This window comes from Macrobrachium rosenbergii, chromosome 42 (genome assembly GCF_040412425.1).
Source record: "Macrobrachium rosenbergii isolate ZJJX-2024 chromosome 42, ASM4041242v1, whole genome shotgun sequence".
Taxonomy (NCBI): domain Eukaryota; kingdom Metazoa; phylum Arthropoda; class Malacostraca; order Decapoda; family Palaemonidae; genus Macrobrachium; species Macrobrachium rosenbergii.
Genome location: NC_089782.1, coordinates 51,619,264 through 51,634,263, shown reverse-complemented (window position 1 = coordinate 51,634,263; position 15,000 = coordinate 51,619,264). Strand labels below are relative to the sequence as shown.

At 38.1% G+C, this 15,000-nt stretch overlaps 3 protein-coding genes across 3 annotated transcripts in view; 1 reads left to right on the top strand and 2 right to left on the bottom strand.

The window, feature by feature from the left end:
• The first annotated feature begins 2,282 nt into the window (after nt 1-2,282).
• Nucleotides 2,283-4,024, top strand: LOC136827700 (crustacyanin-A1 subunit-like). The gene is made up of 3 exons (XM_067085164.1): nt 2,283-2,322; nt 3,119-3,240; nt 3,644-4,024. Exons 1-3 carry the CDS (start codon nt 2,297-2,299, stop codon nt 3,886-3,888), a joined length of 393 nt encoding a protein of 130 aa, XP_066941265.1. The 5' UTR covers nt 2,283-2,296; the 3' UTR covers nt 3,889-4,024.
• A 4,352-nt stretch (nt 4,025-8,376) lies between these two features.
• LOC136827698 (crustacyanin-A1 subunit-like) lies at nt 8,377-10,134 on the bottom strand. The gene is made up of 4 exons (XM_067085163.1): nt 9,952-10,134; nt 9,738-9,822; nt 9,221-9,345; nt 8,377-8,987 (listed from the first exon to the last, which is right to left on the bottom strand). The coding sequence occupies exons 2-4, from the start codon at nt 9,761-9,763 to the stop codon at nt 8,719-8,721; spliced, it is 420 nt and encodes a 139-aa protein (XP_066941264.1). The 5' UTR covers nt 9,764-9,822; nt 9,952-10,134; the 3' UTR covers nt 8,377-8,718.
• Nucleotides 10,135-13,738: 3,604 nt separating this feature from the next.
• Nucleotides 13,739-15,000, bottom strand: part of LOC136827697 (crustacyanin-C1 subunit-like) — a 1,663-nt gene continuing 401 nt past the window's right edge. The window contains exons 2-4 of the mRNA XM_067085162.1: nt 14,883-14,967; nt 14,256-14,375; nt 13,739-14,104 (exon numbers count right to left, since the gene is read on the bottom strand). Coding sequence (XP_066941263.1) covers nt 13,851-14,104; nt 14,256-14,375; nt 14,883-14,967 — 459 coding nt within the window. The 3' untranslated portion in view covers nt 13,739-13,850. The remainder of the gene's footprint in view (nt 14,105-14,255; nt 14,376-14,882; nt 14,968-15,000) is intronic.

Below are 15,000 nucleotides of genomic sequence, written 5' to 3'. Positions count from 1 at the left end.
CTCAGGAATGTTCTTCAATGAAGCCCTTCAACCGAACTTCATTGAAGTCACTGGAATTTCATATCATTCATTTGCACCTCCATGAAATCAACGAATTCTACTTTTTCAAGTCCGTTAGTGTGTATTTCTTTGAGATTACTGGACTGTATTTCGTTGAACGTAATGAAAATTATACTTTATGAAGGCCATAATAGACAATTGCTCGACTGGACCTCGGTAAATAAGGTGATTAACAGTGTCTGCGTATATACATTGTCGAAGCGGTGCTTATTAACACTGTGTAGAAAGATTGGTGCTCTATAGCAAGACCCGGTAGTACTGGATACATTTAAGGCTTGGACAATTTTCGTGATTTATACATCACTTTTGGGTTGGATCTAGCATCTTCATATATCCTGCCAGATCAAGCACGAAACCCGCGGTGAACTAAGCGGACTTCAGATAGTATTAATCGGGCAAGACGACTTTATATTAATATCTCGACAGTTTCAAGGCTGACTGGTGGCTTCATTTCAGAGGCACGATATCAAGAGAATGCAGAAAAAAATCCATTCAGATATTCCTGGACGCCTAATGATGGGCGCCATAGCTCTTGGTATATCGGGATCGTTTACATCACAAGTTCATTTAACATCTTAACATTATCGATGTCATTGCTAATTTTACAACTATTATTATTATTATTATTATTATTATTATTATTATTATTATTATTATTATTATTATTATTAGGAAGGAACCCTTCTCTGAGGGCAGTAGCGTTGAATATAATAGCTGTTTCTACGGCATTTTATTTGAAGTCCACTGTGCGCTTTACAACCTTTTCTTCAGTGTAGCTGGTATATTAGGTTTTTTAATATCCCAGCTATTATTATTATTATTATTATTATTATTATTATTATTATTATTATTATTATTATTATTATTATTATTTCGTAAATTTAACTGCATATGACTCTACCCATCATCCGAGACATATATTTATCTTTTAAATCGCTGGCACGGTGGGTGTGCAGCCTCAGTTACTTTGTAAGTACTGAGGTTCGCTCCCGATGTGAGATAGATATTATTACTTAAAGATAATAAGTAATATCCTTTTAAATATATTATTTGCAGATAAACCGTAATCTAGTATCACTCTCAGTATATATTTTTTAAATGCAGCAAATACTACCAAGGACGCAATCACAAAGATAGACCAAGCAATGGACAAGAGTGACTTGATATCATGATAGTCTTCTCACCCTATGTTTTTTTCTGTTTCGGAACCATTTTCTTTGATTGAGGTTTTACTTTTATGCAGATAAAATGCAATGATAAACTTAGAAGCACCAGGACGATCTCTGTCCTTTTCTAAACTCTAAGTCAAAATCTCAAACGAAAAGGATTTCCATTTTAAACAAAGCTCAGCCTTTTTACCTAGACATCCTGAGACACTATCATATTACCTATATAGGTATTTTCTTGCAGGCTACGAGTTGTTTCCCTCAGAAGATGAGGAAACGTCGCCTTACGTAACTCTAGTTGTTACGTCAGGATAATATGGAATACTGATGGGAAGAGGGTACCACCTCATGGATTCGCTTTTGATCATAAAAAAGAAGCACAACACATTCAGTGATAAGATATATAGCATAAGGACTATTAGTAATAAGAATTTTTTTTTTTTTTTTTTTGGAGGGGGGCCTGTGCATTCTCGCCCCTCCTTACTATGAAGAAGACTGTATATATAAGACAAACTCCGAAGGTCGCCCTCAGTCTGCAAGTAAGCTTCGGAAGATGAACGCCCTCCTCAATCTGCTCCTCTCCTGCCTTCTTGTGGCTGGAGGGAACGCATTCCGAAAACCGAACATTCCGGAATATGTGGTTTCTGGAACTTGTCCTGTGATCGACGAGAAACAGCTGTGGGCCCTGCAAAAGCCACGACTTTTCCAGGTATGGATGACGGATCTTTCCAGCACTGGATGACGGATCCTCATAGATGTGGATGACGGATCCTTCTAGGTATGGATGACAGGTGTATTTAGGTATTGGTGACGGATCCAGGTAGGGATGACGTATCCTTTCAGATATGGGTGAACGGATGCGGATCCTTTCAGGTATGGACGACCGATCCTTTTAGGCATCTTTCAGGTGTGGATGACTGATCCATCCAGGAATGGATGACGAATCCTTTCAGGTATGGATGATGGATCCCTTTTAGGATATAATTATTATCCTACCCTTTTCTTTCTTTCAGATGGAAGGAGTTTGGTATCAACATTCAAACACTCTATGGAGTTCAGCCCATTGACAAATGTGTCCAGATCAAATACGACTGGGGTGAGTTTATAGTAAATACGTGAGAACTGCACTACTAGAATTACCGCCGTTTTGCAGGAGCTTTCTGTTTCTGTTATTTTACTCTAATGTAAAATATCACTTGAAATTTAGAAATATAATCAGTGCAGTTTTACACAAGGTAATTCTCTATAATAATTTGTCATTAGGCTAGCTTATTATGTATATATATATATATATATATATATATATATATATATATATATATATATATATATATAATATATATATATATATATCATTATATATATATATAATGATATTCATTTGCCAAAGTTGACAAAATGAGATAAAAATATTTTGGCAGTCTCTTCCTTTTAAGAGCGTTCCTTGACAGTAGACAACTAGTAAAATGCGCCGAAGTTTCTTCAGCTCAGTTGAGTTTTCTATACAGCTTGAGTTTTCTGTACAGCGTATAATGATGTGTGAAACTTTCAGCCACGGCCCAAGAAACTCTCAGCTGCTGTCCATGAAACCTTTAGCCATGGCCCGATGGTGGCCTGTGTTGTTGGCACCTATAGCGGTGCCAGACGCACGACCATAGCTAACTTTAACCAGAAGTAAAATAAAAACTACTGAGGCTAGAGGTCTGCAATTTGGTATTTTTGATGATTGGAGGGTGGATGATGAACATACCAATTTGCAGCCCTCTAGCCTCAGTAGTTTTTAAGATCTGAAAGCGCACAGAAAAAGTATGGACGGACAGACACGTAGCCATCCCAATAATTTTCTCTTCCAGAAAAGTAAAAAGCGTTCATCAAACTGATTCTGTTTGCAGACGGAGAGGGCTTTACTACAGCTGCCAATGGTCTGAGTCGGGTGGAGTCGAGATGAAGACCGAGGGACGACTGTACCCCATGGCTCATGAGGAGCCACGCCTGGAGATCAGTGCACAGCATTGTGAGACCTTTTGCACGATTGTTTTGTTCCTCATTTCCCGTCTCCGCTTATGCATGCGTGAATATTTTGCCATGAAGTATGATACGGAATAAATACTGCCATGCATAGTTGCACTAAGTTCAATGACATAGCTGACAGTAAATTTCTTGCTTTGAAGAACTATAATAACAATTGAAATGGAAAAGTGAAATGAAATACAGATGCTTGGCGATCTATTGTGAATAGTATTGCTGTTCTTTTTCGCGAATCTATCACTCCTTTTAATTACTTAATCGTGAATGCCTATGTTACTCGTGTACATTCGAATTATATATTGCACACATCAACACATGGGCATGTAACGCTGTGAACTATGGCCAGACTTGTTAATGACAGCGATATTTCTCTGTCGTTGATTTCACAGCCATTCCATCGCCGTTGGTCATCCTCGACACCGACTTCTTCAACTACGCCTGCCTCTACTCCTGCATGGAATTGGGTGGCAGCTACATGACCGACATGGGGTTCGTCTACTCTCGCAAGCCGCAGCTGCACCAGGCCTACCAGGGGATTTGCGACGAGGCCTTCAGGAAGATTGGCGTCGACATGAAGCGGTTCGTTAGGACCCACCAAGGAGACACCTGCTCATATCTCGAAAACCCACAATGACAGAAGAAACCATTTTTTGTAAAGGCTACACTGGAAGCTAGTTGATATGTTAACTTATGCATTAAGCGAAGTTAGGTCTTGAACAGTTGTTTCATTTTAGATTCTTGAATCCTATTTTTATTCTAGTTTTCATACTTATTTCTTGGGAAATAAAAGTTCCTGTGAATTATTCCAGCTTTAGTTGGCCTTTTAGAATATTATGACAGCGATTTAGAACTAGAATGAAATTTCCGCAAATACTATTAGAGTATTTACCAACAAAATGTTGAAAAATCACTGCCTTATGTTCTTGAGCCCAATGAAATTTGCACTTAAAAGAAGTATAGGTTCGTTTTTGTGAAAAGTAGACATAAAATGAAGATTGTATTAGAAAAGAAAGAAATAAGGTGACACCGGTTCTGAATAACGCTTTCATTGTCAGAATTTTTTTATTCAAGTTAAAGTTCAAAATGTAAATGCGCATTTTGGGGGGATCTTTCATGGAGGTTACTGCAAACCAACATATTACGTACGACCAGCAATTTTTGGTTAAATCTGAATGATGGATGAATGATAGAATGTTATGCATTGTGACAAGCTACAGAAACAGATGCCTGGTTAACGAAAATTGTCAAGTTGACCAAGTTGGCAACTGATGCTTGTCTATCTCTTTTCGGTCGCAGTTTCATTCCTGATCATTCAATCATTCGGTTCACAGTTTGTATCCTCCACCATTAAGGATATTCATCAGCGGCAAAGAAACGAGTCTTTGTGGCAAAAGAAGGATGGTGGTCAGCAAATTCACTTTGTTTTTCTATTTCATATTGTCGGATAGTTGGTTGACATTGGTTTACCTTGCTTACCTGTAGAAGAGCTGAATCTGGGACGGGTTGTCTCTATGCACTGTAGAAAACTGATGCAGAATAAGGGAGATATAAAAAGGTTCAATTTGTGTCTGTACATGTAAACACTGTAAGTCTGCTACATGAAGCGACGCCAAGTGTTGATGTCATGAAAATACTGAGAAATTCGGAGACCAACATATCATATTATATTTTGTGGCTAAGACTTTTTAATATTCACGTTTCTAACCTGTGATGTCGTGACGCCAGTTGGACAAGCAAATGAATCAAACACTTGTTCCATTTTCTAATTATCGTCTGGAACGCTCAGGCCTTCAGATAATTCAGGATAAGTATTTTCCAGTTCATTAAGGTTTCACTAATATGGTTTATCAACTTCATTCATCTAAATCTAGAGCTAGATACCCATATGGTTTACCCAAAAATTCACAAGCTCATCAACACCCTTTTGAAGTTACTTCCCCTATAGGCACATTTGATTACAAGCTAGCAAAATTTCTCCCATAGGCTATCTTACTAGTGAAAGTCTATGAATACTCACTAGAAACACCACAGAAGTTATAAACAAAATAGCAAGTACAGTTTGGCAAGGTTTATTGTGAAATCATTGTTTACGATTGTGCCACTTGTTGAGGCCACAGATATAATTTTAGGGGCTGTTGACAATGAAAGAGTAAATCAGCATGGAGCAGGTGGAAATGCTTTCGAGATCATGTGATTCCAGGAACTGTGTAAGAGCCGGGTCATTTGTCAGAAGGGAGAATGGTGTCAGTGGAGCTACCCAAGTTATTAGACATAATAAATAAACTATAGGAGAACTGGATATGGCGTCTAATAATTGCCAACTTCTGAAAGCAGCGAAGGGACCACTCCGGCGGGAGAACCTGGTGAACCATGCCGAGGGCGTCTGCCAGGAAGATGTCAGTGATATCGAAGGTGATGATGATATTATTGAAAAAAGCTGAGTCAACGAAGCCGAAAGTTTGGCTCTGATGGTAAAAGAATTTTACTTCTCAATCCACTCCCTGAATGTTGTATTATGTCAAAAAAGTGAGTAGTTATTCATGCTTTATCAAAGACCGAAATAAAGAAAACTCGACATTAGGAAATGTATTTAGTATTTACCGTTTCTTATATTTATTACTCGGTGCCAGACTGAAAAAAATGCTGTTCGCTTATTTTAAAGTGGAAAGAAACTACCCTTTTACATTGGCTCACTTAAGGACTACCTGGCACAGGTGCGGTATTTACTATCATCCATCACATAATGTATGCTTGTGCCTTCCTAGAAATGATTAGAGGAGTATGCAAAAAAAGGTAGCAGAAGTGGATCTTAGCAACATACCCGAATAGAATCTCATCGAGATTTATAGAAGGTAATTTTCAGATCTTCATCATCAATATACAAGGCAAAGCAAAATGAAAGAAGGAGCTCCTATAACAGCAGCATTCCCCCATGATCGCGGCCAAAACCCACTCTTCTAACCCGCCAATTAGAGAAAAATATGAGTACATGTAATCTAGGGCCTCAAACCGTCAGCTGCGAGGAGAAGATAGCTCCATAAAATACCGGTGATGAGTGGAGAGGATAAGCTCGAACCTTATGTAACGCTACTCTTCACACTCCCTTACACGTGACCCCCAGCTTCGTCACTCAGGTTCGAAAATGGAGCCTCCAGTTACGGCGCGTAGCACATGGATTAATAATGACGATAACAAATAATAGACCTCGATGCTTCCTGAAGGAGCGGAAAAGCTGATGTTTGAGGTTCTATGCTAGTAGCCCGAATGATTCAGAGCACTCAGCTTTTGATATTCAGTGCACATACTGGATACCATTAGAGTATTAGACGATTGTAAGGTTCCTATAGATTTCATTGCATCCCAGACTTGGTAGTGGATAGTACCAGATACGCGTCCAAATAAATCTGTGATATGCCCCGACTTTCTTCACCATAACGCCTCTTTATTTTTCCAATCAGAGGCGTATAAGGGGGTTAGGGGGAAGACCCGCCTTCCCATCAGCATATACAGAGCCATCCAGTCATAAGTCCGGGAACTTCAAAATAAGATGATACATAGCCATGCATATCTGCGTAATTAAAAGAAAACGATGGATATCATTTTCCATGAAAACCAGAGAAGTTATTTACCTTTTCTAAAAACTGTCTATTTATCCCATGACTATAGATGTGTCGCACTATATTAGTTTGATCAAGACAAAAAATCAGTCACGAAATCTATGTTGTGGTTTAACCGTTTTCTTAAACTTTGGTATGCATCTTGATTGCGACGAAAGCTTTAGTACACTCCTCAAAACAAAATCATTTCATTGGTTCCCGGATTATCTGCAGTTGCTTCAGTCAGCGGAACATTACGCGTTCGAGGCATAATTACTTCGAATCTGTAATAGTATCAGGCAAGGCAAAATCTGATGACAGGTATTCCTGCAGAAATCGAAAAGAAACCTTACGAGTAATTTTTTATTCAATTATTTATTTTTTGGAATGCTTGTTTCCGTCCCATACACTGACATTCAGACGACTAATATGACGACTTTAGTTGAATTTTATCAATTAATAAATGGAAAAGTCTTCATTAACTGAAGAGTGCAAATATTTGATGAACCTACTTCATGGGATCAAAAGTGTTCCAAGACGAGACAATAGACATATCCAGAAAAAGCTGAGTAGTTATCCCAACTCAAGGAACTCGTTAATTATTACTATTATCATTATTATTTCAGTAGATGAAACCTATTCGCATGGAACAAGCACACAGGGTCCATTGACTTGAAATTCAAGCTTCCAAAGAATGTAGGTTTCAACCTCCCACCGCAAACCCCACACTGCAGCAGTAACTGATCATGATAGAGAGCCAGTGATTTTTCATCGCCCTGTGAAAGACGCGGACCGGCGACATCTGAGTGGGATGTCACGACACTAACCACGATACCAGCAAACCAGCCAAGGATATTTCTAACGCTGCCGGCCTCATCAGCCCATCATGAAAGCACATTCCGGACATTACATTGAATATAAGTATTCTGTGAAAATCACCAAGCTTCGCTCTCAAAGCTTCAGGCATATTAATAAAAAATTATTGTATTTAACGTTTTTCCTTTATACACACCATTTTTTTTTCTTTGGTTTGTCGATTTCTGATTTAAAGGCATGGCTGTTAAGTTGTACTGTGTGTAGGGTTAGATTCCCATACGTAATACATATGCAAATAGAAATCATGTGTCTTCGCCCCTGTTAGTAACTTAGGTGTCGGAGTCTGTTTCTTGATCGCCTTAACTGTCTGGCAAATGTGGTGCACTGTAGGCTCCACTAAATGTTTGCAGCATTCTGCTTTTGCTTTTTTAGAACTTTACATTACCTCCATTCTCACTTCCTTTCTTCCATCTTGCTATCCATCCATTCCAACTTTCTCTTTTCACTATCTTAAGCATTGGTGGCTGGAAACTCCCATTGCTTGTCTGTTTAGACTGTCATGCTCCGTGTACCACAGAGTAGTGATTTTGAACTATTTTATTTAGACTTTACCAGCGCCATAGTCATACTTAATTTATACTACGTTTTCAGTTTAGTCTTGAGCCAGTATAGTAGTCATAAAATCTATAAAAAGTTAATTAAAGATGGAATAATTCACACAGAAGTTTATTTCATCATAAGAAGAAGCTGAATATTGCAATAAAAAATGAGCATTACAAGGAGACGGCAATCCTTCGACATTATTCTGCATCAGTTGCCTTCTTTTACCAACGGCGGGAAACTGCTGTTTTCTTTAGAATGCACATCTGTGACAATAACAATGAACGAAGTAATCAAAAAGACTTACTGGATCTAGATTCAGACTCGAATCCATACCCAGTTTAATCTCCTGAAAAATTCGTTTGTTAATTTTCACACAATCTTGCTGACAGTTGGACAGATTAACTCATGAAAACCCATTAAAATCAGAGAGTGCCGTGTTAGCTTTCATTTTAAATCATCCACGACATCTGTCCATCAACTCTTCCTTCTGGATATGTGCAGGTGTCTCCCTGGTAGGTCTTGACGAACCGCTTGAGGTCCACACCAGCCTTCCTAAAGGCCTCGTCGCAAATCCCCTGGTAGGCCTGGTGCAGTTGCGGCTTGCGAGAGTAGACGAACCCCATGTCGGTCATGTAGCTGCCACCCAATTCCATGCAGGAGTAGAGGCAGGCGTAATTGTAGAAGTCGGTGTCGAGGATGACCAACGGCGATGGAATGGCTGTGAAAATGAACGACAGAATGTTATCGCTGTTGTTGACGAATCTGTTCAGAGTTTACAGTGAGAGCTGAAGAAAATATGTGATGATGCAGTATAACTAACTATCTATGTATTTACTGTATGTATGCAGTTGTATACTTTGCATGTGCAGGAGTAACTGGCATCAGAAATAAGTATACAGAAGAGTAACTGGTTTGGGGAAAGAGAACAACATAATTCTGAACACATCTTACAATGCTGTGCAGTGATCTCTAATCGTGGCTCGTCGTGGGCCATAGGATACAGCCTTCCCTCGTTCTTCATTGTGACTCCATCTCTCCAGAGAGACCCATGGCAGCCGTGGTAAAGCCCTCTCCGTCTGGAAACGGGATGGATTTGTGAGCGAGATCCTCTTAGAAGGTTTAGTGCATATATGCATAGCGGATGTGTACCCATCAGTACTTTGCGTACATTAATATTCGTTGCAGCTATCAAATCTCCACATTTGAAATAGATACGATTGTTACAACAAATTATTCATGTTTACGTCATATTGTATACACAGACAAATTTTTTTCCATAATGTATGGAGCTGGATTATTGATATGAAAATCTTCATCATACTACTTTGAACCTTCATGATTTTCTTTGGAAAACTAAAAAAAAAGTAACCATTACTTGTGATTAATATTAAGAGATTTAATGACAGATTAAACAATTTTTTTTAAATGTAGCAAAATAAAGTGTAATTTTCTGATAACAGAAACTCACCCCATTTGTATTTGACCTGCAAACATTTATCGATGGGCTGAAATTCCATAGGAGTATTAGAAATCTGGTACCATATTCCTCCCATCTGAAAGAAGAAGAGAAAAATAAATATCAGTGGCATTATCCTCGTTTTTCTGTCTTCATTAGAAAGGCCCACCACACATTTTGACAATGATTGGCTTCATTTCAAAATATGGGGACGACTCGTCAGTACCTGGAAAAGTCTGGGCTTTTGGATTTCCCAGAGCTGTTTCTCGTTGATTGCAGGACATGTTCCAGGGACCACATAATCCGGAATATTGAGCTTCCGGTAGGCGTTCCCACCCATCACTAGGACGGCGAAGAGGAGAGGGCAGAAGGCGTTCATTTTCCTTGGTTCGATGCAGAACTGGGGAGGTCTTGCGAAGTACGTCTTATATACATCTCTTCTCCCGCAGCAGGGAGGGGCAAGGACAAACAAACACACACACACACAATCCTTTCTCCCTCCAATACAAACGTGCCCTAATTTCCTGACAGCCCTTATTCTCATAAATTATCATGGGAATGAGTATCTTTTTTTTCTCTTATCTTTTCTTTATGATGGTCGGAAGTGGACTCGGGACGCTTCGTCCATGCCATCTTAATTCCCCATCCTTGAGATGTAAGAACTAGGGTTACGCGAGACCCAGTACCGTCATATGATAAAGGAAAGTAAAAGACATGATGGATGGAGGGAATAACATAATTCCGCCATCATTAACTTACAGGAAGACTTAGCAAAATTGGTGATGCTTGGTGGAAAGGCTTTGGAGAATGAGATTGGTATATTAAGCTTTCGACGTTAGTCTTCTTTACCTTTTCCTTATAAATATTCAGCCTCAGAAGTACACTGGAACAAACGCTAAGATTGAGAAGGAAGCAGGTAATAGGGAGGAGAGGAGAAAAGAAGATAGTCGTTGGTTTCTCTTTGTATCGTTTCTATTTTCATACACTCATCGACTGGGCATCCTAAAAGGTTGTTACCAAGAATTAACTAACGTGTGCCCCAGACAGTGCTTGATAGCGCTACTGAAAGGTTAAAAAAAAAAAAAGCAGGAGTCATATTCCTCCATTTTGTTGTGTTTGTTTGAAAAGGCCCACACATTTTAGCAATGATTCTCTTTGCAAGTGCCTTGATCATTCGTGGACCAGGTCGTGGGAGATCACCTTCTTCCCAGCAATGCTTTCCAAAGCCCGGAAGGGTAGAACTTTTTGGAACAACACCTTATGAAAGGAGATGCGAGTAGATTGATTGAAACTTTTTACCGAAAGAGGAGCAAATGGATGGGCATCCTCTTGCCCGAAATATATTCAGTCTTATCTGGTTTCAATGACTGTTGTGACTGATTCATATTGTTAGCCTTCTTTACCAAAGCAGCGTGCAGATTCTGGCCTTCGGAGTAACACAGGCTTCCAGAAGTAAAACACTCCCTGATGCATCCTAGTTTAATTGTGGTTAGTGTCACCTATATGTTTAAAAACGGCAGAATTTCAACAGTGCTATCTCACCGGCCGTTGGTATCTGATTTTTCTTCGCGCAGAGGCCATGTATTCCGAAGAACCCACTCAGGATTTATCGCACCTTTTTGGAGGTATCGAGTACACGCCAACATCAATGGCGGTTCCGTCTCGATTGTTTTATGGCAGCTAAGAGCAAATTGATCGTCTCTGTTATTGCTTCACTAATCTAGATGATATCCAGGTATGGAATATTTATCTTATTCTTGTATGTTTCTTTTGGTGTCCCATTTAGGGTACAAATGAAGATATGATTGGCTTCATAAACATCTTTTTGAAATAGTCTGAACCCTTGCTCATGAATTATTTAAAGTGATCCTTATACTCAGGAACAAACCCGTACCAGTCCAACCCTTGCTGATATGACATGTAAGCTAAGGACCTAGATGGAGGATATTGGCTTGTAATTTGAGAAATCCAATTACTGGTACATCTACGAAAGGAATTTTCCTTTATCCTCTTTCTATTTTGCTTTCGCATATTGTAATGAAAATTAAATAAGAATCATCTGAATAAAAATAACGAAAGCGTTAAGTTGCCATCCACATACATAACCGAAACCATGTCTCTGGATTAAAGGGGTATATTATTAATGTTCAGAAATAAAAACTAATTATAGGTTTATTAGAATGAGGCTGAGTGGTCTGCCCATGCTGCACTCGAATTTTTGTATATAAAACCGCCATCTAACGAAAAGGCATTATAGAAAACGCATACTTCCACCAGTTAATAGTTTTTTTTTTTATCTAGAATAAGCTTGAAATAGTATGTAGCATCAGTATGTTGGGCTAAAATACTATTATGTTTCGGTATCTAGCGTCAGTATGTTGGGCTAAAATGCTATTTCGTTTTTTATTGGCACCTTGGTAAATAACGAAGCTATCTGATTATTTTACATCGTTAATGGCATTATTCTCCTTGTTGAATTTTGTCCAGATATCTTCAGTATGTTTCATGTCACCCGAGCCATTTTGTAGCATTTATTGAGTGTATTTTTCTGCTATTTTTTTATGTATTAGTATCACTGAATAATTTATGTGGTTTATTGATTAAAAACACTGTGTTTAAGAACGAGGATATTCTTTATCAAGATTAGATTTTGTAAAGGAAATCTCTCTTCAGCAATTCTTATCAGCGGTGAATGTATCAGAACCCCATATGTCATCTAATTCAACACTGGAAAATATAAAGAAATGGCAAAAGTTCGTGGACTTATTGCTTAAAGAAGCTGGGTATAGAACTATGAATACAATTCATTGCTGATAGTTCATAATTCAAAGGAAAATAAGAAAATAATTGCTCATATATGAATAAATATTCACATATCTACTTCTGTAACAATCCTTCTTCACTGATTTTGTCTTGTAAGCGAACAGCGAATCATGAATTTTTGAAATTATTTGCTGCAATGTATGTCCCACTGTTATTTGCACCAAACCCATCTGCCTGACTGCAAGTTATAGCTCTTCACATTCTTTATCCAAAGAAACCTTTTCAAATGTTTCTTCTTTTAACTAAGCCACTTATGAGCCATACAAGTAGCTATATCATTTCTTTACTGTGTTGGTTTAAGGAATTTTCCTTTCCATTGAAAGGAGGTTAACAAAAAATATCGTGATCTTCTGACATTACTAAAGATCATTTAATCTTTTTTCCATTTCCTGCTTAAATGTTTCTGACAGTAATTTACTTATCGTTTTATGGTTTTATGGTTTTGAAGTGGGCTGAATAATTTATATATACAGTCCCACTTGTACTATGGTATGTATTTATATGGGCTGGCAATAATTATATATATATATATATATATATATATATATATATATATATATATATATATATATATATATATATATATATATATGATTCATATACAATCAGTAAGTGTGTGTAATATATTTTCATATGTATTGATAATAAGTTCGCCGTTTATATATGTGTATGTCTGCACAGGTGAATATATATGTGTATGTATATATATATATATATATATATATATATATATATATATATATATATATATATATATATATATATATATACACATACACACATATATATATATACACACACACACACACACGTGCTGCTCACACACACATATTACATATACATATATATGTACAGTATATATATGTGTGTGTGTGTGTGTATGGACTAAGATTAACATAGAGATGAGTAAGTGAAGGAAGCAAGTACTCGGGGTGCTATACTTTACATTACCATCACCCATAACTTTCCTTACTTATGTACAATCGGTACGTGTAAGTGATATTCTATTTCTTTTGTTTCCTTCTCAATACGAACAACATTAGTTTTTCATTTGTATCCATTTTTTACACCTGTTAACAAATTCTAATTCCAGTACAGCTTTCATTCGAAGAGTCAACCAGCAAAGAGGAATGATCTTGGAATTAAACGTCAAATAAAGAAGACTCTTTATTCATCATCGAAGTGTCAGAATTTGTGAGCTGGTTGCACTACACAACATCAAAAATAAAAGAAAATGGCCACTGATCATTAACACCCCAAAAAGGTTCAAAAGATAGAGAGAGAGAAAAAAAAAAGGCCTGTTCAGGCGACCTCGTCTTGCTTGTTTTCGTAGGAGCACCCAGGCCCCTGGGGAGTCTCGACGAATGTCGTGGTATCGACGCCAATTTTCTTGAAGGCTTTATGGCAAATTCTGACGTGATCAGGATCCATATTGGGAGTTCGAGAGAAGATGAAGCCAAAGTCCGCATAATACTTCCCCTGTGTATCCTTGCAGGAGTAGAAGCAAGCGTAGTTTTTGTAGTCGGTGTCGAGTACAACCAGGGACCCTGGCGGAGCTGTAAGGAAATGAAATATTGAAGTGAATCTAAATTTTATGCGAAGTAACCTTTTGCTAGGACGCACACATGGGCATAAAGTACGCTTCTAGAAAAATGAAGTCTGAATAACAATAATGAAGAAAAGAAGACAGGAACAGTAATGCATTACCTCCCTCATGAGTGACTGTCAGTTGCTTTCCGGGTAGATCGTAGAAAAGTGACCCCAGCGTCTTCTTTGCGGCCCCATTTGCATCGAGGCCTGTCGACTCAGTTCGGAAAGCTCCTCCGACTAGGGAAAGAGACAACGTTTTAAGTTCCTTCTCTTAAGGAATGAGACTCAAAGAGAAGTTTCTACATATATGATTTGAGAATTGTCAGTTCCATAGAACCCTCGAACCGAGAAAAGATGAAAATTAGTTACATTTTTATTTCACCGTATTTAAATCTGAGAATTCCATTACAGATTCATACTGCTTGTTCTTGGTGAAACTAATCTAGGATATTATTATTGACCGTGATACTGCTACATCAGAAAATACTGACTCTTTGTGTGAATGTGTGTGTGTGTGCAGTATACTTAAACCAACCGAACTCTTGTATCGCCAAGACTAAGACTAGAAACAATTCAAAAGTGAATTTAGAAAATACAGATAAAAGTCAAAAGCCGTATTGTTTCTCTCTTCGAGAAGACTAAGGCCATGAAGACATTCACTACCATTACCTTATACACAAAGTTACGAGAGCAGTTGCCATTCTACATTCTACACATACGAGATTTGCGAAAACTTCGACTTACGGTATTCGAGTCTCCACAGCATACATTTCGCGAACGGGTCAAAGGGGTTGGGGGTGCGAGAATGCTGGTACCAGTTTCCGTCCATCTGCAATGTCAAAGTCTTTGGTGAATGGCAAAA

What these genes read in the sequence shown, in the direction of transcription:
- LOC136827700 (XM_067085164.1), top strand. Translation starts at nt 2,297, where the DNA reads ATGTGTCCAGATCAAATACGACTGGG. An exon ending in CCAGATCAAATACGACTGGG is followed by an intron (nt 2,323 to 3,118) that starts GTGAGTTTATAG and finishes TTCTGTTTGCAG; the next exon opens with ACGGAGAGGGCTTTACTACA. An exon ending in GGAGATCAGTGCACAGCATT is followed by an intron (nt 3,241 to 3,643) that starts GTGAGACCTTTT and finishes TTGATTTCACAG; the next exon opens with CCATTCCATCGCCGTTGGTC.
- LOC136827698 (XM_067085163.1), bottom strand. Translation starts at nt 9,763, where the DNA reads ATGTTTGCAGGTCAAATACAAATGGG. An exon ending in GCAGGTCAAATACAAATGGG is followed by an intron (nt 9,346 to 9,737) that starts GTGAGTTTCTGT and finishes TCCCGTTTCCAG; the next exon opens with ACGGAGAGGGCTTTACCACG. An exon ending in AGAGATCACTGCACAGCATT is followed by an intron (nt 8,988 to 9,220) that starts GTAAGATGTGTT and finishes TCATTTTCACAG; the next exon opens with CCATTCCATCGCCGTTGGTC.